The sequence below is a fragment of the Pseudorasbora parva genome, chromosome 4 (assembly GCF_024679245.1).
Source record: "Pseudorasbora parva isolate DD20220531a chromosome 4, ASM2467924v1, whole genome shotgun sequence".
NCBI classification, from domain to species: domain Eukaryota; kingdom Metazoa; phylum Chordata; class Actinopteri; order Cypriniformes; family Gobionidae; genus Pseudorasbora; species Pseudorasbora parva.
The window spans coordinates 44,280,551-44,306,761 of NC_090175.1; the positions used below are offsets into that span (position 1 = coordinate 44,280,551).

Here is a 26,211-nt window from a genome sequence, read left to right on the forward strand (position 1 = left end):
TATCAACACTTGAAAATGGGTAAGTTTCACAAAATTTTGAACAAAAAGCTGAGAAAATCACGTTTTTGTGAAAGACTGTATCCAGATCAGATTCAGAGCGATGATCAAACAGAGATGGGGGAGATCAAGTCCATCAACACCCCTAATGCTTGCACAGTACTGTAGCTTGTTCCGGGTCCACATCTCATTCAGTAACATTAGATTTATATGATGTTTAATGTTGATGATATAGATGCATTCGCATCTGCTTACATACAATCGCTTGTTTTACTGTGTCTTCCTCACGTGTGTTTTGTTTAGGAGATTCAGTACTCATTCAGAAGATGCATAATAGCGCCCCTAGCGTCTGACAGTGAAAACACGGAGACAGGGAAAATTCTGTTTTTGGCAGGGAAGCGTTTTCTCACAAATAACGGAAAATTCTGTGTTTTGCGGGAAAAGAGTTTAAATCGCATTAAGCCGCAAAAGCCAGGTAAGCAAATGTGCTTTGTATACATACATAAACATGTACACAACAAAAAATTGACAACAGCTGAGAAAGAAAAAAAGCGTGTTTAACAGTATATTAAATCCGTGCTTAAGCTCTTAAAGTGACAGCCGCCTAATATCCCTGCTACAGTCTGTCATTAATGAAAATCAAACAACAAATGACAAAGGAAAAATCACTCACTGATCTTGACTGAATAACTTAAGTAGCTTTAATAAGGATACATCTATAATTAATTTGTACAGTAAGATTATAGTGTTATATGCAATTTTATTTAATATATTTTATAGATTTTTTTGCTATGTTGTTTGTTTGGCTATTACTTATCTAAATATCACTATTAGTACATCTTCCTGATTTATTATTATTTTTTATTATTTTTTAGTAAGTAAACACTGTCAGGTTTCTCCTCTGACAGTTCTGTCAGTCTTGCCTTTGTTTAATGTGTCTTTTGCCCCATTTACACTGCATGGTTCAAGTGACCCAATTCCGATTTTTTCCTCTCATGTGGGACTGATCAGATATGACATGTGAAGGTGTAAGCAGGAAAAAAACAAGCATGAATTCCGATATGCTCAGATGGTATTCAGGCCTCACTTATATTTGGTAATAAATGCGATATGATTCAGTAACGTGCATTTGCGTCTGCCATGTAAGCGGCCAAATCTGACATATTCCCCAGTAAATGTGAGTCATATGTCATTGAAAAAAGAGACGGACGAATTACGTAAACTCAGGTGGACACGAATTGCGATCAAGGGCTCTCCTCTTTTTTCTCCGCCTTACGAGAGCAATGTTTTGCTGACCTTTAAAGATAGTGCGGAAGGCAAAACATTGAATTATCATCTTGTCTGCATCCATTCTGTCCATTGCATATCGAGCCATTTTACTTCCTTTTCCGGGTCAGAACATCTTGAGCTGTTTCGCCAGTGTACAGTGTAAATGCAAATGCGGGTCGCTTTTAAAAAATGATCTAAGGTCATCAAAAAACAGATACAGTCCAAAAATCATAATTACACCAAATATACACCAAATCGTTATTATGCATCAATACCTGCAGAGTAAATGCATCCTTTGTTTGTGTTTCCTCACATTCTCTGCTCCTCGTTTGTCTGAGTGTGTTGACCTGTTCCTCATATTTTCTGCTCCCTTTATAATGTGTGTTCTCTCCTTCATGTTTTGCCAGTTCGTTATTCATTTTGCTGTTAAATTTGGTTTGCTAGTAGTAGTTGTTTTTCTACTGCCAAGCATTTGTTTCTGCTATATGCCTCATCTTGTTTGTTGGATCTCCTGTTTGTTCCAGTCCTGCCCTTGCAAGCTGAGCATCTCTGGCTGCATCCTTTCTCTGCCAAGCAACAAGACTGGTGGCATGCCTGATAGTGCCCTGCCTATCCACTTGTGCGATCCTGTCTAACTCTCGTTGCATCCATTGGACTTCTACCATAGCACACCAGTCTGTGCACACCCTGGGCTGGTCTCAGCGGCATTCCCTCAGCTTGCCTGTCATCGTGCCTTGTCCCTGCCTATCGTTTTGTCACCACTCCTCTCTCAAGCTCTTGTTGTGTCTGCTGTTTTTTCAATAAACCCATTAACACTCTTTCTGCATTTGAGTCCTCTCTCAGAGACCCTTACAAACACTTGATTTAATATTTGTATTCAATGTAATATTTTATTCAATTTATTTGACTCTTTTGTTTGCAATTAGTTTCTTTTTTCTTACTGTATTGCTGACAGTTTACTTGTAATTATTTTGATTATTTTCACTTATATTTAAAATCACTCATATCGTGAACTAAGACTTTGATCATATTGTCCACCAACAATCGTGTTAAATAATCACGATTTAAATATTGACCATAAATAATCAAGATTATTATTTTTGACATAAAATAACATTTAATTAGCCTGGGTAAACCCAACCTGATCTGCCTACGATTTGATTTAGCTCTGCAACTCAGTCTGGAAACCTGTGCATTTATTTATACTGCATCTTTTACACTTTTGCAGGAACCAATAACAGGCTGTCTTATCCACCTGGCGCGCTATTGCCGGGTATGACAGATAGAGAAACGATGGCTAGTTGCCTATTGATCATGCCTCTTGTGGTCTGAATGGTTAAGGATTATCCAATTGCGTACAGAGTTATTTGAATAATGCCAGGTGATTATGTCTCTATTCGCATTCGGTGTGAACGTACCTCAAGTTAAAAATAAAAAAAAAACATGCTTAGACAACTCTGGAAGTAATAGTGGATGGAAACACTGGATAAGATTTGTTTGGATATGAGGTAAAAAAAAAAAAAAAAACACATATTTGACGCCAAACAGTTTGTGTCTTAAGACATCAATGTGTCATCACGAGCAGCAGAGTTTTTGTGCATGTTGTCTAAAACATGTTTTTTTTTTTTTTTTTACTTGAGGTACGTTCACACCGAATGCGAATAAAGGGTCTGGAGTGAATGATTTCCATGTTAAGTCAATTGAAAGGCGTGTCTGGAGGTCCTGCATGGACGCAATTCCGCCTCAGAATATCGCAAATTTAAAGCGAATTGAGCATCTACGCCCAAGTTGAAAAATTTGAACTTTGGCGTCAATTCGTACCGCGTTAAATAATGAGGATCCTGCTTTCTGCAGTCACGTGGTAAAGTCTTCCTGCCGACGCGCGAATGGATTCAAAATGTCCACACGTCAAACGAGATGCGATTTTGACGCTCTATTCGCATTTGGTGTGAACGTAGCAATAGAATCGTTACCCATTCACATGCTTTATGACTGGCAGACGGCAACAGTTGGAGTTAAAAATCTTCATTTGTGTTCTACTGAAGAAAAAAAACACACCTACATCTTGGATGCACTGGGGGTAAGCTGATAAACATCACATTTTAATTTTCGGGTGAACCATCCCTTTAAATGAATGTCATAACAAAAATGATATTTAGCCCTAAATTCCATAATTTATTTCAGTCACAAAGAAAATATAATGTACTTTAATTTTAAAAGTCATTTTAAAGGATATGTTCGGTTACACATTTTTACCGATTTATGCCATCCTACCGTGATTATTTTTGCCTATGAACACAACGTCGCCATCAGACCAATGTTTGCTGGGAACAGTTAAACTGTAGAGTTGATTTTACAGTCAATTTTTAAGTAAATTGAATACATTTAAATACTTTAAAGGACCAAATACACTGTGCATGCCTGGAAATCACAACTTTTTGATTGTGTTTTCTCTCTGCATGGCCCTCTGTACGAATCAAGTCGCTAGACAGACTTGACCAAATCCATGTGAGTGAGAGATAAAAAGAGGAGTTGGATGTTTACCTGTTGAAAGACGTCAGCGCCCTCATCATAATCCACAACTGTGAAGAACAGTTTGTTTGAGAAGGCTGAAGAGTATCGCCAAGAGTTAGCCAGCACCTGATATTCCTCATTAGCTTGCCTATGAGAGAGAGACATTTTCAGCAGATGAGAGACAGACAGAGAGTAAGAGATTACTCATTAGAAGAAATCTAGCAAACAAAAAAAAAGCGAACAAGAAGGACTTCATTACAGGAGTGTCATCTCACAGTTACTTATTACAATGATGGCTGTTTATGCCACACTAGGTGGACCGTATAAAGAGAGCAAGAAAACAAAAACAAAAAAACAGACAGACAATGCTGATAATTAGGTGTCTGGTCTTAGACGCAACAAAGATGTCCACCTGCCGCTTCTTGGAAATTGTGACTGTGAAATCCACCACAAATAAATAAACCAACAAATAAAATGTAAAAATGTATGCACTCACATCACTTCCAAATTGCTCAAGTTTTCCCCATACACTCGCATTGACAAAACACACATATCGTCAAGTGAATGTTCATTTGTATTTCACACCCTGCACATAAATAAGTCTTATTTTGGTTTTCATGCTGAACCTCCATGTCACCACCTTCTGTAACGGCCAAATCCAGACCGCAGACACTCCCATCTTAGGCTGGCCACACACTTGAAGATTTTAAGCCCGATTTTAAGCCCGATTTGCACCCTCAAGCAATCTGGGGGGTGTAGCCTGATCGTGTAGCGAACGACTCCAAATAAAATCCTCAATTGTATGGTGTCATTATGATTATTTTACTGCTCCTGATCACGTCATAGCCCACTTGATACCAAATCGTAAGTATCAATAATGTTCTTGATCGGCTGCCTCTGACGTGATACCCGCGACGGCCAATGAGTGCTAGGAACCTTCATCACCTGGATATTGCATGCTTCTATACCTGGAACTTGGCAGCAACAAACATGCCATGAAAGTGGAGTATTGAGGAAGAAGATCACCCAAAACTCACGCCAGGAGAACCAGCTGAGAAAGAAGATCACCCAAAACTCATACTAAGAAAAGCTGATGACGCTGAAGTCCTCCATTTATCTCCCAAGTCTCTGAGAGATCTTGTCTCATTGTCAAACTGTTACTAATCGACAGGTGTGTGGTCTTGAGGTCTGGGCAATTATAGGGTGTGAATTCACAGGATTATAATGCTAGAAATCTGGAAACTCCCCTCATGTCTGTGGATTCCCACAGTTTTAAAATTGGTTAAGATTTGAAAATTGTCTAGTGTCCAACATCTTAGTATCTACAGGGATCCCAAATGCCTTCTGGATCAGTTTATAAAATGATGGGCATCCTATGTTTAAAAAAAGAAAAGAAAAACAAATCTCAACCAAATAGTGCTAAATAAACATGCATTTACAGATTGAAAGCGTCCGGTTTAAAGACTTGTTAAATGCACCAATAAACTAAATGTACCCATTAACATCAATAAAGCGGAGCACTCTGCAGGTGGTAAAAACAAACAAGTTTAAATATGCATGATTATACACATTAATGTTTCATGTAATGCTGAGTGTCCATTTTCAAAAAGCAAGGGCTGAGCTGACGTTAACTGATCTGTCATTGAGACTTTACTGCAGTCAAATGGGCTCTGGAGAGCGAAGTCCTTCGGGACTTTAAAATGGCATTTCATGAACACCTTTGGGGGAGATGACAAAAAGCACAGCATTTTCTGTTCTCTGATTATGACATTTAAGACTTTTTTCCCACTATGCTATTTAAGATATTTAAAGGCATTTTACGGCCTTAAAAAGACATTTTAAAACTTTTAAAGACCCTTGGACAACATGCAGGCATGCGATTCAGTGAGGTGTAATAAATAGTTGATTTAAGAAACTCTGATACACAGTATAATGGATTTTAATAAGAATTTAAATAAAAAAGAGGTAAAACAGGGAACATAATTCAGGGGTCTTGAGATGCATTTAAAAAGGATAGTTCGGCCCAAAATGAAAATCACCCCATGATTTACTCACTCTGAAGCCATCCGGTGTAAATAACATTCTTTTTTCAGACAAATACAATAAGAGTATAGTATATATGGCTTCAGAGTGAGTAAATCATGGGGTGATTTTCATTTTGGGCCCAACAATCCTTTTTAAATGCATCTCAAGACCCCTGAATTATATATATATATATAAAAATCCTGGCTCTTCCAAGCATTATAATGGCAGTAAATGGCAGCCCAAAATTTGATTCTCAAAACAGTGCATCCATCCATTCTAAAAGTAATCCACATGGCTCTGGGGGTTGATCAAGGCTTTCTGAAGCGAATTGTGTAAGAAATATATCGATATTTAACACGTTATAAAGTAAAATATCTAGTTTCTGGCAGACCACCTTCCATATTAAACTAACAGAAAAAGCGTAATTAGCATGATGACGACGTTGGCGCGTAGCATAAGTGTTGTGAACTGAGAGTGGCAATACACTTTCACTACACAATTATTTATAGTGTTATCTGCCACGGAAGCCTGCAAATTCATGCCTAGCCAATATAAAACACAAAGCCGAGGCTGCAAAAAAAAGAAAGCAGAGTTTTTAAACATTTATGATACAAGTCCCTGTGTTTTGCTTGTATATACAGTTGTCACTAATATTTACTGTATAAGTTCTGACACATCACTGCCCTATCACAGGCCTTTCGCAACTATTTTGATAACTTCTGGTATGTAAAATCTTTGAAGTGACTCCCATGAGTGCAGATTTGTGACGAATGTTGCTCGAGCGACGTAAAAGTCACATTAATTTCGATTTGATTGTTCAGACTACAGTCGCATTGCAAAACATCTGACCTTTAATCGTATTTAATACCACATATAGCCCAAATCGGAATTGAAAAGATCAGATTTAATGTGGTTTGTGCTGTTCAAAATGTCATGAGAAAAACATCAAAAAAGATCTGGGTCACATGTGAGCAAACAAATTTGGGCCACATTTACCTGCCGTCTGACTGTAGCCTTTAGTCAACCATTGTTAGCTATGCCGACAGTATTCAAGACAAAATAATGGAGGGAGAAAGAAAACAATTAAAAGATCAACGGGGATAAGGATTAAGGGCAAATAAGGAGTGAAAAAATTTGAATATATATAAACATGTGATTTGAGTAGACAGCAGATAATTAAAAAAGCATTAGGGGTCACGTTGACTTGATAGAGTGACTGGGCGTTTAAAGGTCGATCTGCTTTAAATTAACTTTCTCTATTTTGGTAGCACACATAACTGTTTCAGTCCGTTATCTTTATTCAGTCAAGCTGGTAGATGATGTCTGAGAATTCTGATTAGTACTAGTGGGAGTGGTTCACACTCCAAGGCTTGATATTCAGCTGAGGAACATGACTGTACGAGCACGGAGTCATTTTAGCCAACGACTGAAGGATAATGAGAGAAGAGATGGATGTGAGGTGAGTGGATGGGGGCTAAGTAGCTGTCGGGGGATAAATAGATGGGAACGATGTCTGGAATGGAGGCTGCTTGGGAATAGACAGATGTAGAAGGTTTTCCGGTGGTGCTCTGGGGCGGATCAAATCTTTATCTATGACCGTGTTTACGCCTGGTATTATCGTTTGACTTCAGTAAATACAGCGTTATACCTGTGGATAGACATTAAAAGATGAATGTGTGCGTCCCACCTGCAGACAGAACATTGTCTCTGGGGTTGCAGCGCGGTGAACATCACAATAACGGAATAGTTCCGAGGTGGAGCTTTGACGAACCGCCGGAACTTATCCCCGTTCATACGGATCACAGAACGGCGGGAACTCCACTCCATCATTTGCTCCACCTTCTCTGCCAACATGTTCTAGAAGAGACACAATGGAGAAAAAAAAGAAAAGAAAAAAACATAGCCATCATAAGCAGCTAACAAACAAAATGAATTATCAACTGTGACTTCAGGTCAGGATAGGAAGCTGAACTGAGGTGTAACTGTAAAAGGCAACATCCTATTTCTTTTTTGTTTACAGTCTTAGAAAGACATTTTGTAAATGTCACCATAAAGATTGCCTGTTGACAGAAAAATGCATGACTAAAGGAAATACTAGGCAGCACCCGATGAGTTCAATAGAGACTGAAGGCAGAAGTTGTCTAGTGGTATATTATTAGAATAGTTAACCATTTGTATAGCAGCTCAGGCATCACACAAATAGCAATCCGAAAAAGCTTTGTTACAGTGTTGTTATTGTTAACTGAAAGTATCAGCAATATACACACACACACACACACACACACACACACACACACACACACACACACACACACACACACACACACACACACACACACACACACACACACACACACACACACACACACACACACACACACACACACACACACACACACACACACACACACAGGTCCTTTTAAAAAAATTAGCATATTGTGATTAAGTTCATTGTTTTCCATAATGTAATGATAAAAATTAAACTTTCATATATTTTAGATTCATTTCACACCAACTGAAATATTTCAGGTCTTTTATTGTTTTAATACTGATGATTTTGGCATACAGCTCATGAAAACCCAAAATTCCTATCTCAAAAAAATGTTTCAAACATATTTCATCCGACCAATAAAAGAAAAGTGTTTTTAATACAAAAAAACGTAACCTTCAAATAATTATGTTCAGTTATAAACTCAATACTTGGTCGGGAATCCTTTGAAAATTTTCCAAATGACTGCTTCAATGCGGCGTGGCATGGAGGCCATCAGCCTGTGGCACTGCTGAGGTGTTATGGAGGCCCAGGATGCTTCGCTAGCGGCCTTAAGCTCATCCAGAGTGTTGGGTCTTGCGTCTCTCAACTTTCTCTTCACAATATCCCACAGATTCTCTATGGGGTTCAGGTCAGGAGAGTTGGCAGGCCAATAGAGCACAGTAATATCATGGTCAGTAAACCATTTACCAGTGGTTTTGGCACTGTGAGCAGGTGCCAGGTCGTGCTGAAAAACGAAATCATCTCCATAAAGCTTTTCAGCAGATGGAAGCATGAAGTCCTCCAAAATCTCCTGATAGCTAGCTGCATCGACCCTGCCCTTGATAAAACACAGTGGACCAACACCAGCAGCTGACATGGCACCCCAGACCATCACTGACTGTGGGTACTTGACACTGGACTTCAGGCATTTTGGCATTTCTTTCTCCCCAGTCTTCCTCCAGACTCTGGCACCTTGATTTCCGAATTACATGCAAAATTTGCTTTCATCCAAAAAAAGTACTTTGGACCACTGAGCAAAAGTCCAGTGCTGCTTCTCTGTAGCCCAAAGTGGATTGACCTGGGGAATGCGGCACCTGTAGCCCATTTCCTGCACACGCCTGTGCACGGTGGCTCTGGATGTTTCTACTCCAGACTTAGTCCGCTGCTTCTGCAGGTCCCCCAAGGTCTGGAATTGGTCCTTCTCCACAATCTTCCTCAGGGTCCGGTCACCTCTTCTCGTTGTGCAGCGTTCTTTGCCACACTTTTTCCTTCCCACAGACTACCCGCTGAGGTGCCTTGATACAGCACTCCGAGAACAGCCTATTCGTTCAGAAATTTCTTTCTGTGTCTTACCCTCTCGCTTGAGGGTGTCAATGATGGCCTTCTGGACAGCAGTCAGGTCGGCAGTCTTACCCATGATTGCTGTTTTGAGTAATGAACCAGGCTGGGAGTTTTTAAAAGCCTCAGGAATCTTTTGCAGGTGTTAAGAGTTAATTCGTTGATATGCAAATTTTGGGTTTTCATGAGCTGTATGCCAAAATCATCAGTATTAAAACAATAAAAGACCTGAAATATTTCAGTTGGTGTGCAATGAATCTAAAATATATGAAAGTTTAATTTTTATCATAACATTATGGAAAATAATGAACTTTATCACAATATGCAAATTTTTTGAGAAGGACCTGTGTGTGTGTGTGTGTGTGTGTGTGTGTGTGTGTGTGTGTGTGTGTGTGTGTGTGTGTGTGTGTGTGTGTGTGTGTGTGTGTGTGTGTGTGTGTGTGTGTGTGTGTGTGTGTGTGTGTGTGTGTGTGTGTGTATATATATATATATATATATATATATATATATATATATATATATATATATATATATAATTATAAAACAAAAAAGGAAATAAAGTTAAAAAAACACCAACATTACAAATACAAAACAAATAAAAGCCAATTCAAATTATAAATACTCAAATAACACAGATTGCAAAGCTAATCATTTGAATCTTGAAAAACAAAAAACAGAGCACACAGAAAAATTGGGTTTAATATTTACACTTATTTTGTTGCAGTGCATCATGCCCTGTGTCATGCATGATTTGCACAATCATTGTACATTCATGGAAGCAAGCAGGCTGAATGTGAAGGCAGAACGAGAGCACACGCGTATATTAAGGGCATTCCATATAACGTTGGACCTCAATTTCTACTTCATTCCATCATTATATTAAGAACAAGGTCAGAGAACAGGTGTGATGCTCTCTTTACTTCTGTCCTTCATAATGCTCTGTTTTTATCCTTGCACACAGGTGTACAAATTCAAGAACTCAATTTTGATTTTTTAATGTTTCAATCACTTTTGTAATCTTTAAATGGAGTCAAATATGATTTCAACTCTTTGGAATAATATGCACTGGATCGTTCACAATAAGGTCACATGTATTGGGAAATAAAATATGAGCAAGTAAACTTTAAATAAATTTGTCACTTAATACATATGTTCTATTCACGGTGAAATTGAATCGCACGCACCAAATAACACTAATGAACAACATGCACTTTGTAATGGAATTGTGGGAAAGCATACAGAAGGTATGCTATGTGTAAGTGCTAGCAGTTCAATACATTCATTTATTTAATATTTTTGGCTCAGGATTGTGTACAAAAAACAACTATGATTTGAGTCTCAAATTAACCTGATACAACTTTCACCATTCAGCACAAAGACATACACTATTTATCCTACTACACCCTCTATATATGCCCCAATGCCCTGTTTCTTGTTCTCATCTTCCCCCATCCCTCTCTCTCTTATCATCAGCAATAATTTGTCTTTTATATACGTGCGCCCTGCTTTCTCTCTGCCCAAAGTTGACAACACTTCAGATGTTATGGCTCAGGGCACTCATTTGTTTAAAAGGATGATCAGAGGAGTGTGTAAACTCAAGGGCACGTTGCATTATTTAGCTGCATTTGTTGTGGACTGGAGGAGTCTGACAGAAAGGAGGCAAGTGATGGCTCTGTCAGTGAGCCCAAATTGAAACATCGTGCGGAGGTCACCCCAGGCTTGACAAGATAGATGTTTGTTAGCATTAGAAAGAAAGCAGGCAAAAAAAAGCACTTCTTTTGAAGCTTATTCATGCAGCTCAAAATATACTTGCCACCTCCTCTGTTTTTCTGTCCGATAAATATAAAGCAATGCAAGTGATGGTGTGGGTGGAGGGGTATAAAGGGGCAATGTAATGTTTGTGTGGGAACATATAACTTTTAAAGGGGTCATGAATTGAGAAATCATCTTACCCTTGACCATTAATATATAAAAGGTCATGGTAATAGAAAAAATATCCTGTAAGTTTCAGAGCTGAAAACTTCCTTGTTAGTCAAAGAAAAGCTTTTATTGACATCAGGCCCAGCAAACGAGAGATCTCAGAATGTGTCAACCCTTGATATTAGCATGTGAAAAATTGATTAGTAATGCCTTACACTACTGCGTTACAGCAAAAAGTAATAAGTTACTGTAATGTATTACTTTTGTAATGCGTTACTCCCAACACTGGATGTGACTGGCCTGACCAGAGTTTGTTTTTTCCAGCTCACAATCCAATGGAGAGTTTTTAGGCTACCCTGGCTGCAAATTAGATTTGCTGCTGCTAGGGTGCGTCTAGATTTCTAGGCTAGCTCACATGGGTAAGACATTGCGCGTTTGTTTCTTTAATTTCACCACAGATTTGTTTGCAAACAACAGACTGGATTTCCAGACAGGATGAGATTACATGAATGAATGAAGAAACAATTCTATATGTGGTAGTATTGCATAGTTACAGATTGTTTGATATTTATTGCTTATGTCCATGTGCCTAATTGAACATACCTTAGCACGCTGTCACAGGCTGAAGACTCCTTTATTTGAGGTGTTGTTGGTTTTGTGATCAGACATGCATGGACCAGGGCTCACAAAGCCCAAGTTCCCCGGTCTATGTGTTTTCACGACGGGCTACCAAAATGGAAGCCTGGCCTGCCAGATATTTTAAATAGTGCAATAACATTAGTGATGCACAGTTCGCAGTTATATAAACCGATCAGTGGGCCAAGTAATACAAAATAATTCCAATCAATCGCAGGTGGATGAGGGAAAAATCATTGTGCTTGTTTGATAAAAGACATTTTGTGAGCCCTGTGGGACGAATCATTCTGGTTGTCGTTTCCCACACGTTTTCAAAACAATGTCCATGGTTTAAAGACATGGAGCTGAAGCTCATTATAATATGCAAATCTTATCCAATCTTAGCAGTGGGCGCGTCTTTCTAAGTATTTAGTGCGGCATGCCCATGAAAATCGAGTGTACCATGAGAGAGGCTCAAAACCAGGCTAGAAAATAGACTATTACTTATTCATTATGATTTCTTCGAATGTAAAAAACACGTAAATGTCATAAGTTAATTATAAGCAAATGTCATTCAGACAATAGAATAAAAAATTACCCCTAAAAAAATTGCAGTTCCATCTGTGTCTGCATTAGAGGAAATATCTTTCCATGACACACAAGGCAGTAGTCTGTATTCGTCATTCAAAAAGGGAAATCGGAACTAGGGCTGTTTCCAAAATCACCCCCTATACCCTCATTCACTATTCCCTACATTAGTCTACTAATATAGTTCACTTGAAGGACTTAATGAAAATGAATGAGCGAATTCAGACACTTGAGTGCACAGAGTGAAGGACTGCCGCTTTTGCGTAGTTTGAGCTTGCTGTTCAATAATTATTTGAAACTCGCAGCTTCGATATAAGATGAAAAGATTTATCTTGAACTCTGTCATAGAAACTTTGTATAAACCTTAATTGAAAATGTAATAATCAAATTAAAAAATAATTTATATCTGTATTATATTATGCTGTAGCCACATTGGACCAGTGGTTTGGAAAATGGATAAGATTGACCAATTTATTTAAAAGTTGGCATGAACTTGAAATTGGCCGATGTTTAGCTTCTCAATACATGTGGTCTTATTGTGAAGGAATCAGTGCATATAATTCCATAAGACTTGCACTTTTCAATCATATTTGACTCAATTTAAAGGTTTCAAAAGTGACTTAACATTTTGAAACCTACATGTGCTTTGATGAATTGAAGTTTGAAGATACTCAGTTCAGTCAAATAGTGCCCTATATAAGGGGATATAGGCCTAGGGGGCGATTCTGGACATAGCCTAGGACTGCGTATCCACAAGTCGTAAACAAAGCAGCGCCTGCTGCTAATTTTAAATAGGAATCCTGTTCAACAGTTGATCTACACTTTCTTCATTCCAGACGGTCATGTCGTTATGAAAATATTCTTGTATTAGAATGCTCAGATAAGTAGATGTACAATTAGAAGAGCCTCTTGTATGTGCTCTGTTGATGTCATCGTTTTCTTGCTTTTGTCACTTTGTCCTTCTTGTGCACTGGTTCACTTAGCTTAACAGCCAATCAGAGTGGTCTCTCTCACTGACAGCTAAGGCGCTAATTCAACATGCTCAATCAGCCGAAAAGCTGCCTATGGTGGTGTGAATTGTGCCAACGGTGTGGAACACATCACAAAACTTGGCTGACAGATACTACGTATCTAAGGAATAAACATCACCTTTACAGTCCTAAACCATAGGTATCCAATCCAAGAATAGGACCATAATCCTGCAGAGGTAAGCTCCATTTGTAATTAAACACACCTAACCCATGCTAAATCATTACTAGAATATTCCTGACAAGTGAGTCATGGCAGGGTCTGGGTTTGTGCAATGACATGGACCCCTATGGAAATGCTGATGAATAAAAGTATCAATGTGCTCAGCACACACACATACACACTGATCTGAACATGTCATTTCTCCTCCTGTCTCTTCTGTGCGGTTGTCAGTCTTGTTTAGGAAAATGAGGGAAAAAAGGGTTTCCACCCACAATGTCCAAACAGCTTGGCTGTCAGTTTAGCTGTCAATCAGACCGGCATTAATGATGTGCTGTACTGACCACGATGTGAGGGACCAGCCAAGCGTAGAGCAAAAGAGAGGAACAGTGTCCAAACTACAAAGACTGTTTCTTCTAGATTTCTCTCTGTTCTATTTTTTCTGCTTTTATTTCCGTAGAAAAAGGGACCATGCCTTCAACCTCATGAACCGGACTAGCCAAATGTGTGTAGTAGGCATCTAAAGAATATATCTTACTATTGACCTTATGCAGTGCAACACCATGACATGTATGAAAGCAAGGTTGTAAGGGATAGACTACAATGGCATTCACTTTAAAAAGCTGTGTAAAGCTCCTAGATCACTTATTTTCCACAGCTCATGTTGTCTGGAGTTCTGTCTAGTGAAGTTTCTTGGAAAGACATTTTTTTGTCGTGTTTCTTCAGCAGAACATTCCAAAAACACAGGAAATAACAGAACAACCCACCGATGAGATGTATTTCTATCCCTCACACCCTTGCTTTCATTCGTGTATAAAAAAGCAAAAACAAAACAAAGATGGCGCTTGCTGTGGATAAGGTCTATTGAGAGCTTTTATTTTAATCATCTCATGTCTCGCTTTCTCCAGCTCACCTTCAGCAGGTGCTTTGTTTAGGTGATGTGACGGATGTTGTTGACAGCTTGTCCCTAAGGTTGCTGAAGGAGACAAAGCACATCTTCAATCATCGGCATTGTTTAAGTATACGTGTGTGTGGGGGTTTCACATAGAGAGTAGGATTCTGTCAAGCATAGACTGAATTCTTCAGAAAAGAGCCTTCTGAGGCCTCTTTTTTGGCTTGATTATCATAAAAAACTGCATAGTTGGAATCCGTTCGAGCAGATATTTTAGAGAGAATTGTGGAATTCAGAAATCTAGACTTTTTATCCAAAATTATATGTGAAGTGTTGCAGAGCTTGCACTGCCCACAAAATAAAAAATATAAAAATATACTAAAAAACTAAAAACACGATACCAGCAGTAAAGTACTGTGGCATCATGCTGTAGGGCTGGTTTTCATCTGGAGGGACAGGGCATCTAAATAAAACACAAAGCAAGAGTGGGTGGTGCAAAACAACAGGAAAACACTGCAAGAGGACCTGTTGCACTGTCCTGCAAGTTGGCACAAATTTCTTTGAGATTTCAGGGAAAATGAACACTGAAGTGCCTCATGGGAAAGATAGTGAATGCCCAAAATAAAGCGATCATGAATTATGAAATCAACTTTTCAAGTTTGATGTACAAAAGATCATGGTAATTCTGTTCAATTTCTCATTAATACAATTATCTAATCAACCAATCACATGGCAGTTGCTTCAATGCATTTAGGGGTCTTGTCATGGTCAAGACAATCTTCTGAACTCCAAACTGAATGTCAGAATGGGAAAGAAAGGTGATTTAAGTAATTTTGAGTATGGCTGGGGATACTGGGATTTTCACGCACAACCATTTCTAGGGTTTACAAAGAATGTGTGGAAAGAGAAAAACATCCGGTATACGGCCGTCCTGTGGGTGAAAATGCCTTGTTGATGCTAGAGCTCAGAGGGGAATGGACCGACTGATTCAAGCTGATAGAAGAGCAACTTTGACTGAAATAACCACTCGTTGCAACCGAGGTATGCAGCAAAGCATTTGTGAAGCAACAACAACAACCTTGAGGCGGATGGGCTACAACAGCAGAATAACGGGTACCACTCATCTCCACTACAAATAGGAAAAAGAGGCTACAATTTGCACAAGCTCACCATAATTGGACAGTTGAAGACTGGAAAAATATTGCCTGGTCTGATGACTCTCAATTTCTGTTGAGACATTCAGATGGTAGAGTCAGAATTTGGCGTTTAACAGAAATGAGAGCATGGATCCATCATACCTTGTTACCACTGTGCAGGCTGGTGGTGGTGGTGTAATGGTGTGGGGGATGTTTTATTGGCACACTTTAGGCACCTTAGTGCCAATTGGGCATCTTTAAAATTTCACGGCCTACCTGAGCATTGTTTCTGGCCATGTCCATCCCTTTATGACCACCATGACCACCATGTACCCATCCTCCGATGGCTACTTCCAGCAGGATAATGCACCATGTCACAAAGCTCAAATAATTTCAAATTGATTTCTTGAACATGACAATGAGTTCACTGTACTAAAATGCCCCCCACAGTCACCAGATCTAAACCCAATAGAGCATCCTTGGGATGTGGTGAAACGGGACTTTTGAACCATGGATGTGCATCCCACAAATCTCCATCAACTGCACAATGCTATCCTATCAATATGGGCCAACATTTCTAAAGAATGCTTTCAACACCTTGTTGATTCAATGCCAAGTACAATTAAGGCAGTTCTGAAGGCAAAAGGGTGTCAAACATATTATTAGTATGGTGTTCCTAATAATCCTTTAGGTGGGTGTAGTATATATATGAAGGAAGAGTTCAGATGCAAAAGCCACCAGTTCCATTAAAAAATGAGATAATCATACTGCGCAAATGCTCTCGGCACATAGTATACGTTCAGCAAATACTTTGGCTTCAAATTCGCTAAATCATAGCATCAACTTATTCCGAAATAACGGTTCTTTGGCAGAAACTCCTAAACCCCACTCTCCTTTGAAAGCAAAAGTCTCTAAGGTTCTCAGTATTGAACAAGTCCGAAAGAAACAGTTCTCGGTTCTGTACTGGTTATTCGATAACTGCTGCAACCAGTTCTTAACTCGAGAACAGCTGTAGCAATAGGCCTATGTGTAAGTCTATATACAGTTGACAAAACTAAAAAGTCAAAGCATGATTCCAGTATGTTCTGTATGATGACCTCAGACAACAGTATATATAAAAAAGCCAGTTCATGACAGAACATTCCTTAGCACGTTGTCACAGGCTGGCGAGTCACTTATTTGTTGGTTCATTGCGATTGGGGATCAAATAGGTCGCAAAGCCCAACGTCCCAGGGCCCATGTATTTTCCAGATGGGCTACCAAAACATTAGCACGTCAGCAGGCCGGTGAATTTTAAATAGTAAAATACAATTAATTTCTTGATCTGCTCTCTGGACTTGTGTGCACAGTGTGCCCTTATCCACCGATCGGGCAGGCCAAGTAATAAAAAAATAAATCACTCGGAGGTGGATGACAGATAAATCATTGTGTTTGTTTGATAAATACATTTTGAGAGCCCTGTCAGAGAATTATTCCGGTTTCCACTTTCAAAAAAATCCCTCCCGTGAACTGACAAGGGAGTTGAAGGTCATTAAACATCAGTATAAAAAATTAAAAAGTCAGTTCATGACTCCTTTAAGATTCAACATAGTTCTGATTTTAAAAGGGTCTAATGCTGTTTTGAGCATTCTGACATATTTACACTGTTAAAGAGTTGGATTCAGAAAACGAGTTGGACATATGACGGAGTTTATACGTTTGTTTGTTTGTTTGTTTGTTTGTTTGTTTGTTTGTTTTCCAAATTAAAAACTAGATGAACTCCCGGATGAGTGCGTGCACACACCAGCCAAAATTTTCGGTTCTTTTCACTAAAAAGCACTGGTTAAAAAGTAACACTGAATAACACTTACAAGTAAGACTGAAAAAAAAAATCCTAAATATTAATGCATCATGGTATTTTTTTAAACATTTTGTTCGTTATGCTCAAACATATTTTTATATTTTTCCCCCATAAATGTTATGCCATTGCAAAAAGCTAGCTTTAATTCACAGGGCAACAAACATAAATGAACAAAAATGGCTTGAAATTCATTGGCATTACATTGAATGGTTATCAATAAAAGTATAACCAATGATAGCTATATACCAATAGAATTCAAAGCATAAAAAGTGCACTTTGAAATGAATTCACTTTGGATAACAGCATCTACCAAATGAATACAAATATTACAATACCCTTTTTCAACCTGACATATCGAATCATCATTTCTTCCTCCCTTAATCCTTACCCTTATAAATTTCTTTAAAAAATCTTGAACAAAATAGCTATTGTGCAATGTGGTAACAACAACCACAAAAATCCTAAAAAGTGAGCACTCTTATTTTCAAAAAGCTTTATTTTTAACTGAATGAGTTCCAAGGACACAAACCAGAAGGAGAACATTTTCCAACATCATGGTGGCATATTGACACAGGACATTTAGAAAAAGCCACTCACACCACAACAAAGGCCTTGTGTCTTGACAGGTGGTGTTGCCACAGGACCAGACAAGCTACGGGATTACAGCGAGGCTAATTGTCGCCACTGTGACTTCTTCTATAAGCGCTGTCAAGAAGGACTGGTGGAGTGAGATAAGGGGGAGACAATGTGGGGTGCGGACTGAGAGGCTGAGTGAAATAATCTTTAACTGTCACTACCTACACCTGCCTCTGATATAAGACATTACCCATGATCCTGTTCAGCAGGTAAAAGGACACTCACGTTCACAACCAAAAAAAATGGCAAAGACGTGTCCATTGGTCTGTTGGGGTCCATCAAATTAAATTTACAACTGAAAAAAGACGCATCCCAATTCCTAAAGAAATATGGAAAAATGCCATACATATCGTACTAAAGGTGGATAATACATAGGATGGTGGTGTGTAAGATGACTGGTGGTGAGGAAGGTGAAGAGAGTAAAGGGAGAGCAGAAGACAAAGTGGTGGAAGTTGGAAAAGGAAGAGTGCTGTGTGGTTTTCAGGGAGGAGTTGAAACAAGCTTTAGGTGATCAAGAAGAGCTTCCAGATGACTGGAATACTACAGCCAAAGTGATCAGGGAGACAGGTAGAAAGGTGCTAGGTGTGTCATCTGGAGGGGGGAAAGAAGACAAAGAGACTTGGTGGGGAGAAGTGGACATTTGTGAGCAGCAGTATGGTTTCATGCCAATAAAGAGCACTACAGAAGCATTATTTTCTTTGAGAATGTTAATGGAGAAGTACAGAGAGGGTCAGAAAGAGCTGCATTGTGTCTTTGTAGATTTAGAGAAAGCATATGACAGTGTGCCAAGAGAGGAGCTGTGGTATTGTATGAGGAGGTCTGGAGTGGCGGAGAAGTATGTTCGAGTGTTACAGGATATGTAAAAGAGCAGTAGGACAGTGGTAAGTTGTGCCGTAGGTGAGACAGTGGACGTCACGGTGAAGGTGGGACTGCATCAAAGATCGGCTCTGAGCCCCTTCTTGTTCTTGTTTGCGGTGACAGACGAGGTCACACAGGAATCTCCATGGACTAAGATGTTTGCAGATGACATTGTGATCTGTAGTGAGAGCATGGAGCAGGTGGAGGAAAGTCTAGAGAGGTGGAGGTTTGCTCTGGAGAGAAGAGGAATGAAGGTTAGTCGCAGCAAGACAGAATACATGTGTGTGAATGAAAGAGAACCAAGTGGAACAGTGAGGTTACAGGGAGAAGAGGTAAAGAAGGTGCAGGATTATAAGTACTTAGGGTCAACAGTCCAGAGCAATGGGGAGTGTGGAAAAGAGGTGAAGAAGCGTGGGCAGGCAGTTTGGAATGGATGGAGAAAAGTGTCAGGTCTATTGTGTGATAAAAAAGGTTCTCTTTGAGAGTGATGAGGATAGATCGGATCAGCAATGTGTACATCAGAGGGACAGCACATGTGAGATGTTTTGGAGAAAAAGTTAGAGAGGCCAGGTTGAGATGGTTTGGACATGTTCAGAGGAGGGAGAGTGAATGAATCGGTAAAAGGAGGCTGAGGTTAGAGCTGCCATGCAGGAGGTGGTTTATGGATGTAGTGAAGGAGGACATGATGGTAGTCGGTCTGAAAGAAGAGGATACAGAGGATTAGATGGACTAGATGGAGGCATATGATTCGCTGTGGCGACCACTGAAGGGAATAGCCAAAAGAAGAAGAGAGAGTAAGGTTTTCAATGCACTGATTGTAGTACAACTGTACCATTGTAAAGGTGCCCTAGAATGGAAAACTGCATTTATATTGGCATAGTTGAATAATAAGAGTTCTGTACATGAAACTAACATACCATGAGTCTCAAACAACATTGTTTCCTCCTTCATATGTAAATTTGTGCTTGAAAATAAAAATATATTTTCAACAGAAATGCCTGTGATTGGCTACAACACTCAACGCTGTAAAATCACACACTCACATGACCCAAATAAAATAACCAGATCACTTAAGAAAAACATTGACGTTGTCTCTTCTGTACCTCTCCCCAGAATAAAATGTTACTGCAAAGCCTAGTCAAAGTCGATACACATACTGTGTTAATATTTACCAGAAATTGCTGCAAATATAGTGAAACTGCTGTCTATCCTGCTTCATCCCATTCAAACAGACTGACAGCATGGAGTTATTTGGAACTACTGAGCGCTCTATGAACCACTTGACCACGTGGTGGTGAAATCAAAGCGTGTCGCAACTTTATTTTTCTTTGGCAATGGTGTGAGCTACTGAAATGAGCCAATCAGGGCAGAGCTCAACATTATTATACATGACCCTTTCTAAATAAGGTAAAAACAGACTACCGACCCTTAAATAAGCCACATACCCTTCATGTAGGTATCAGAGAACAATTAAAAATATTGTTTTAACTCATTCTAGGGCAACTTTAAGAGGTAATGACTTTTTGTGCACAATTTTTCAACAACATGTATACTTTAAATCAGTGAGCTCATTGTTTCTGCCTTAAATTAATACATTATTTAAATGATTACATTGTTGTCTAACTGTGTGGTTTGTAAATGTACATTTCTGAAATGCATAACTTGAACAAATTAAAATGTAGACATGCATTTTCTGTAATGCTGCTTTGAAACTGCATTTTGAAATGTACTACACAATTAAATACGAATTGAATTTAATAAAAAACAGCTCACTTAAAATGTAACCATTTCCCCCTCTGCTTCTCTTTAACTTTATCTCTTTCTAAAATAACTCCCCTTTCCTCTCCCTCTCCCTCTCTCTTCCTCTCTCTCTCTGGTAGTTTTGTTCGGGGGCCACATACTGCGCTGGGACATCTGTATCCCTGCTGTCATCGAACGAGACTGAGTCTGTCTCATTAATCTCTCTCTCTATTCACAACACTTACCGTCTGCTTTTTTAACCCTCCACACACACACACACTTAGCATGGCATCCATCGCTCCCCAAAGCTGTGCACACACCCAATACATAATCATCACCTCGGCTCCACAAGACATGACTCAAAATGTGATTTGTGGTTGTATCAGAATGTGGGCTCATGAATATGCAGTAGATGCAGAACGAACCTGGTGTGAGAGTTTGCTGGGACAGTGGGAAGTGATCTACATTGAATATCAATGAAGGACTCTTTTTGTGGAAGCAGTTGTGGAGTTTCGTCCAAGTTGTTCCCAGACCAGGTTTGCAGATACTTTACGGTGGTCCAATGCTCAATTTGGGGAGTGGATCTTGATCATGAAGTGTCTAAATGTAGTAAATGAAGAACGTTGAAGATCAACGTTGATGAAACGGTGGCGCTAGAGAACCGGAGACCATTTTCCTTCTCTTTTGTTTCCGCAGCACGAGTGGAGGGAATGAAAAGAGGCTGATCATGGCTTTAGAAATCCCCGGTGAATGAGGGCATTTTCACATTGGCATGGAATGAGTCCACATATCCATAGAGGCGCTTGCTCGGAGAGCACACACGAACGCAGAGGAAATGATGAGGAGAAATGCAATAAGGAAAGAGGAGCGAGATTCCATTCCACTCTGACCAAACCAGTGTGACTGATGATCTGCGTGATTATAAACACACACACACACAAAACATACACGGGTACACGTTTTTCCAAAGGGCTTGTGGTAGGGTCAAAGGCTAAATGAAACAATTCAACAAGTCATCTTTCAAGGGACAGCACAACCCCCATTTCATCCCTCTTTCATTTCGTCCTTTTGGAAAACGAGAAAGGAAAAAAGTAACTTGCACCTCTCTCTGCACTGAAATTGTGTCAACAGGATAGAGGGCACAGGTGCTTCATACAAGACATGACTTTACCACTCCACTGAACATCAAAACTCCTCTAGAAAAACTCAGTTCAAATCAACTAAGCAGGCTATAGATGGAACATTTAATTTATAATGAAAAACGAAACCCTTATATTACATTTAATATCATGTTCTATCATGTTCTGTAAATATCATTTTCTAATAACGTGACAGAATTTCAATCAAAGAGACACATTAGACATTAAAATGGGGGCACATTAATTTAATATTAAACATAAAAGTTAGGTTTGAAAATCTGAACTGAATCTTGAAATTCCATATTGGAACACAAGTAGTGATATTATATGAATAGCATTGTTCTCTATTTTTAAGAGAGGAGGGAACAATGCATGTTAATGAACATTAAAACAAATGTAAATATGCCAGATTATAGCCTTAGGCTAATTTCCATCTGCAGACCCCTGGCAGGTAGATGTTATACATAAAAGGAAAAAAAAAAGAGGAAAAATTATATATAACACAATAAGACAGACACACTAATACAACAATATATATCAGAATACACAACAAAACAGCAATAAGTTAATTAGAAAAATAAGAAAGAAATTAATTTACAGTTCATCTGTATTGCACCAAGTCTAAGAGAGAAGAAAAAGAAAAAGTAAATAAATAAATAATAAACTATGGATATTGCACAGGCCCATCTTACAAACTTAACCAATTAGAATACAATTCACATATGATTGGTCACATATTTGGATCTCTCTTAACCACCTTTTCAATTTTGTTTTAAAAGTAAGAAAAGTTGGACATTTATCTCACTGAAAATGGGATACTGTTCCAAAACCTTGAGCCCTGAAATGACAGAACATTTTGAGAAAAAGATGTACGTCTACATGGGGGATCACAGTCACCTCTAACGGTGGCTCGCGTTACTCGTAAACCAGAGCCACTAAAGGATTTCTGTTTGATAAACTCATTCAATGGGGGAGGAGCCACATTGTGAATAGCTTTATAAATCAGACAAGCAGATGTTGTTTTTTTTTATTTTATTTTTTTTAAATTAGAGAAATTATATATAACTTGTATATAATGCTCAATGCCCTTTTGTAGCATGATTCAACAGGTCTAACAACAGAAGAACCAGTGTGACCACCTAGTAATGCAATACACAATATGAGACAACCATTGAGTGTAGGAAACTGATTGCTGCTCTGTCTGTAGAGAATGCTCTAATGTGTTTAAAAATCATTATATTGAAATTAGTTATTAGTTATTGAAAACTAAAACTGCACTAGAGTTTAAAAGTGTGGTCTAAAAAAAGATTTTGGGAATGTTTTTTAAACTCTCTCTTTTGTTCAAAAAGATATGTTTGGTTAATGTTATTATAATTTAAAATAAAATATATTTTAAAATGTAATGTATTCCTGTAATTGCAAAGCTGTTTTTTTTTTTTTTTTTTTTTTGCAGCCATTACTCGTTTCCAGAGTCACATGATCCTTGAGAAATCATATTTTTTTGAGGTAGTAAAGATATGTATAATGTTATAAAAGATGTCACTTTTGATGACAACTTTGTTTATTGTTAAATAAAAGTAAATTTTCTTAAAAATAAATAAATAAATCTTTCTGACCTCAAAACTAACAGCAATGTACACTGAAAACTTGAGTTTTTTTTCTCTCTCCAGAAAATCACTGTCTGATTTGTAAAGAATTTATTTGCCAATTATGGTGGAAAATAAGTATTTGGTCAATAAAAGTTAATCTCAATACTTTGTACCTTTGTTGGCAATGTCAGCGGTCAAACATTTCATGCAAGTCACCACAAGGTTTTTACACACTGTTAGTGGTAGTTTGGCCCATTCCTCCATGCAGATCTCCTCTAGAGCAGTGATGTTTTGTGGCTGTCGCTGGGCAACAGAGATTTTTAATTCCCTTTCAAAGATTTTCTATGGGTTTGAGATATGGAGACTGGCTATGCCACTCCAGGACCTTGAAATTCTTCTTATGAAGCCACTCCTTCATTGCCTGGGTGATGTGTTTGGGATCATTGTCATTCTGAAAGACCCAGCCACTTTTCATCTTCAGTGCCCTTGCTGATGGAAGGTTTTTACTCAAAATTGTTTTACTCAAAATATGTCACGATACATGGACCCATTCATTCTTTCCTTTACACGGATCCGTCGTCCTGGTCCCTTTGCAGGAAAAACAGCCCCAAAGCATGTTTCCACTCCCATGGTTTACAGTAGGTATGGTGCAACTCAGCATTCTTTCTACTCTAAAAATGACAAGTTGAGTTCTATTTTGGTTTCATCTGACCATATGCAATTCTCCCAATCCTCTTCTGGATCATCCAAATGCTCGCTAAAAAACTTCAGACGGGCCCAGACTTGTACTGGCTTAAGCAGGGGGACATGTCTAGCACTGCAGGATTTGAGTCCCTGGCAGCGATAGGTTAGTGATGGTAGCCTTTGTTACTTTGGTCGAGCTCTATGCAGGTCATTTACATTAACAAATACTTATTTTCCACCATAATTTGCAAAACTAAATTATTTAAATAACCGGCAATGCGATATTCTGGATTGTTTGTCTTTCTCATTCGGTCTCTTACAGTTGAAGTGTCCCTATGATAAAACTTAAGTGGGAGAACGTGCACAATTGGTGGCTGACTAAATACTTTTTTGCCCCACTGTTTATTCATATTGTCCTCCTAAGAGCTTCTGATTCATTATGTATCTCATCACCACTGTGATTTGGTGTTTGTCAGTATATATCAAAAGGTACATAACCGATGTTAGTATTTCTATAGGTTGTTAATTTAACATTATTTCAGTTAATAAAATAGTTCTCTACTGTAAATTTAACTTAAATCTGTAAAACCTAAAATATTGCTACCGTATTTTTTTACAGAAAAGTTCAGGCAAACACAGCTGCTGTTTTTTACCGTAAATTTTACAGGGATTTTTTTTTTTTTTTTTACAGTGTGTGTAAAATTATATAAATGCATAAATAAGTAATTCAATGAATACAAAATTAATGAAATGTTTACAGTTTTAATAATCATTCATAATGTTTCAAGCACCCGCATAGGAATATATCTTTAAAAATTACATCTATAAAGCATGAGGAAAATTGTTATATCATTTTAAAGTATTACTGCCCTTGAAACACTATGAACAATATTGAGAATACGGAGTTTAACTGTGATAAAAATATTTTAAGATCAAAATACCTAATTGAAATATTTATATTTTATACTCCCTGTTCTTTACCTTACTGCATTATTTTCTAACATTACTGTACAGCATGCATTAGTACACTTTCCATAGAATTCACAAATTGTTTAAAGGAAAGCAGCAGGGAAAAATGTGGAGTACCCAATTGATCAAAGAAGCAATCGCTTCTCTCCAAACTGTCACCTTAAAATGAGGAAATGTAAATGAGTCGTTTCACCCATCTTGTGGGGAGTAAATGAGCATCTAGTTGTTCTTTGAAAACTTTCATTGCATAAGAACTTGTGTAATGACGAACTTGTAGTGGCAGCAGTGTTTTTCAGATTAATGGCATACGTGTGGTAATTGATATGCCAACTCCAGCTGCTCCTGTTAAATAAAAATATAAATAAATAAACAGCAGGGTGTCTAGAATCAATGGATGTCTTACTTTAGATCACTCCATTAACAGATGTGGTAGTGAAATATTTAATCTATCTCTGTTTATTTCTCTCTTATCTAACTGCTTTTGCAGGTTTTACTTTGTTGGTAGAACTTTTTTCCCGATTATATAAACAGACAATCACTTTATTCTGCTACAATCAGGGCTCCCGATAAAATTAATTCCTTGGGAGCCAATGGTTTCGAAAATTAAACATTTAGAAGACAAATGACTTTTTTTCACCACCAAATTGCATAATCAAAATAGTCCAGATTTCAGATGGCTCAATTTAGATGTTTATTCCGACGGCCGCCCCATGCTCGCGTTACGTTTCTCGTATACATTATGAAGATTCATGATAATGATCAACATTCCACTAGAAAATGTATCACATTCTAAAAAAGCCTTATTTACACCAAACTATTTTTGTTCACGATTTGCCATTGTTACCTGTGTAAGACAGACGGAAGTTAACTTTCAAAGAGGTTGACGCTGAAAGGAAATACTCTTTAAATATTGTCAAAAATTAATATAATACATCTGTGACCATTTCACAGCCCGAAGCCCTGTAAAACCCCTCATCATCCATCTTCCTGTCTTATCCACTACCTATACGAGTTCACTATCTC

General features: G+C 38.3%; 1 protein-coding gene across 1 annotated transcript in view; it reads right to left on the minus strand.

The window, feature by feature from the left end:
- Positions 1-26,211, minus strand: part of tusc3 (tumor suppressor candidate 3) — a 133,498-nt gene that overhangs the window by 82,782 nt on the left and 24,505 nt on the right. The window contains exons 2-3 of the mRNA XM_067441926.1: positions 7,493-7,662; positions 3,811-3,928 (exon numbers count right to left, since the gene is read on the minus strand). Of these exons, the coding sequence (XP_067298027.1) occupies positions 3,811-3,928; positions 7,493-7,662 (288 nt within the window). The remainder of the gene's footprint in view (positions 1-3,810; positions 3,929-7,492; positions 7,663-26,211) is intronic.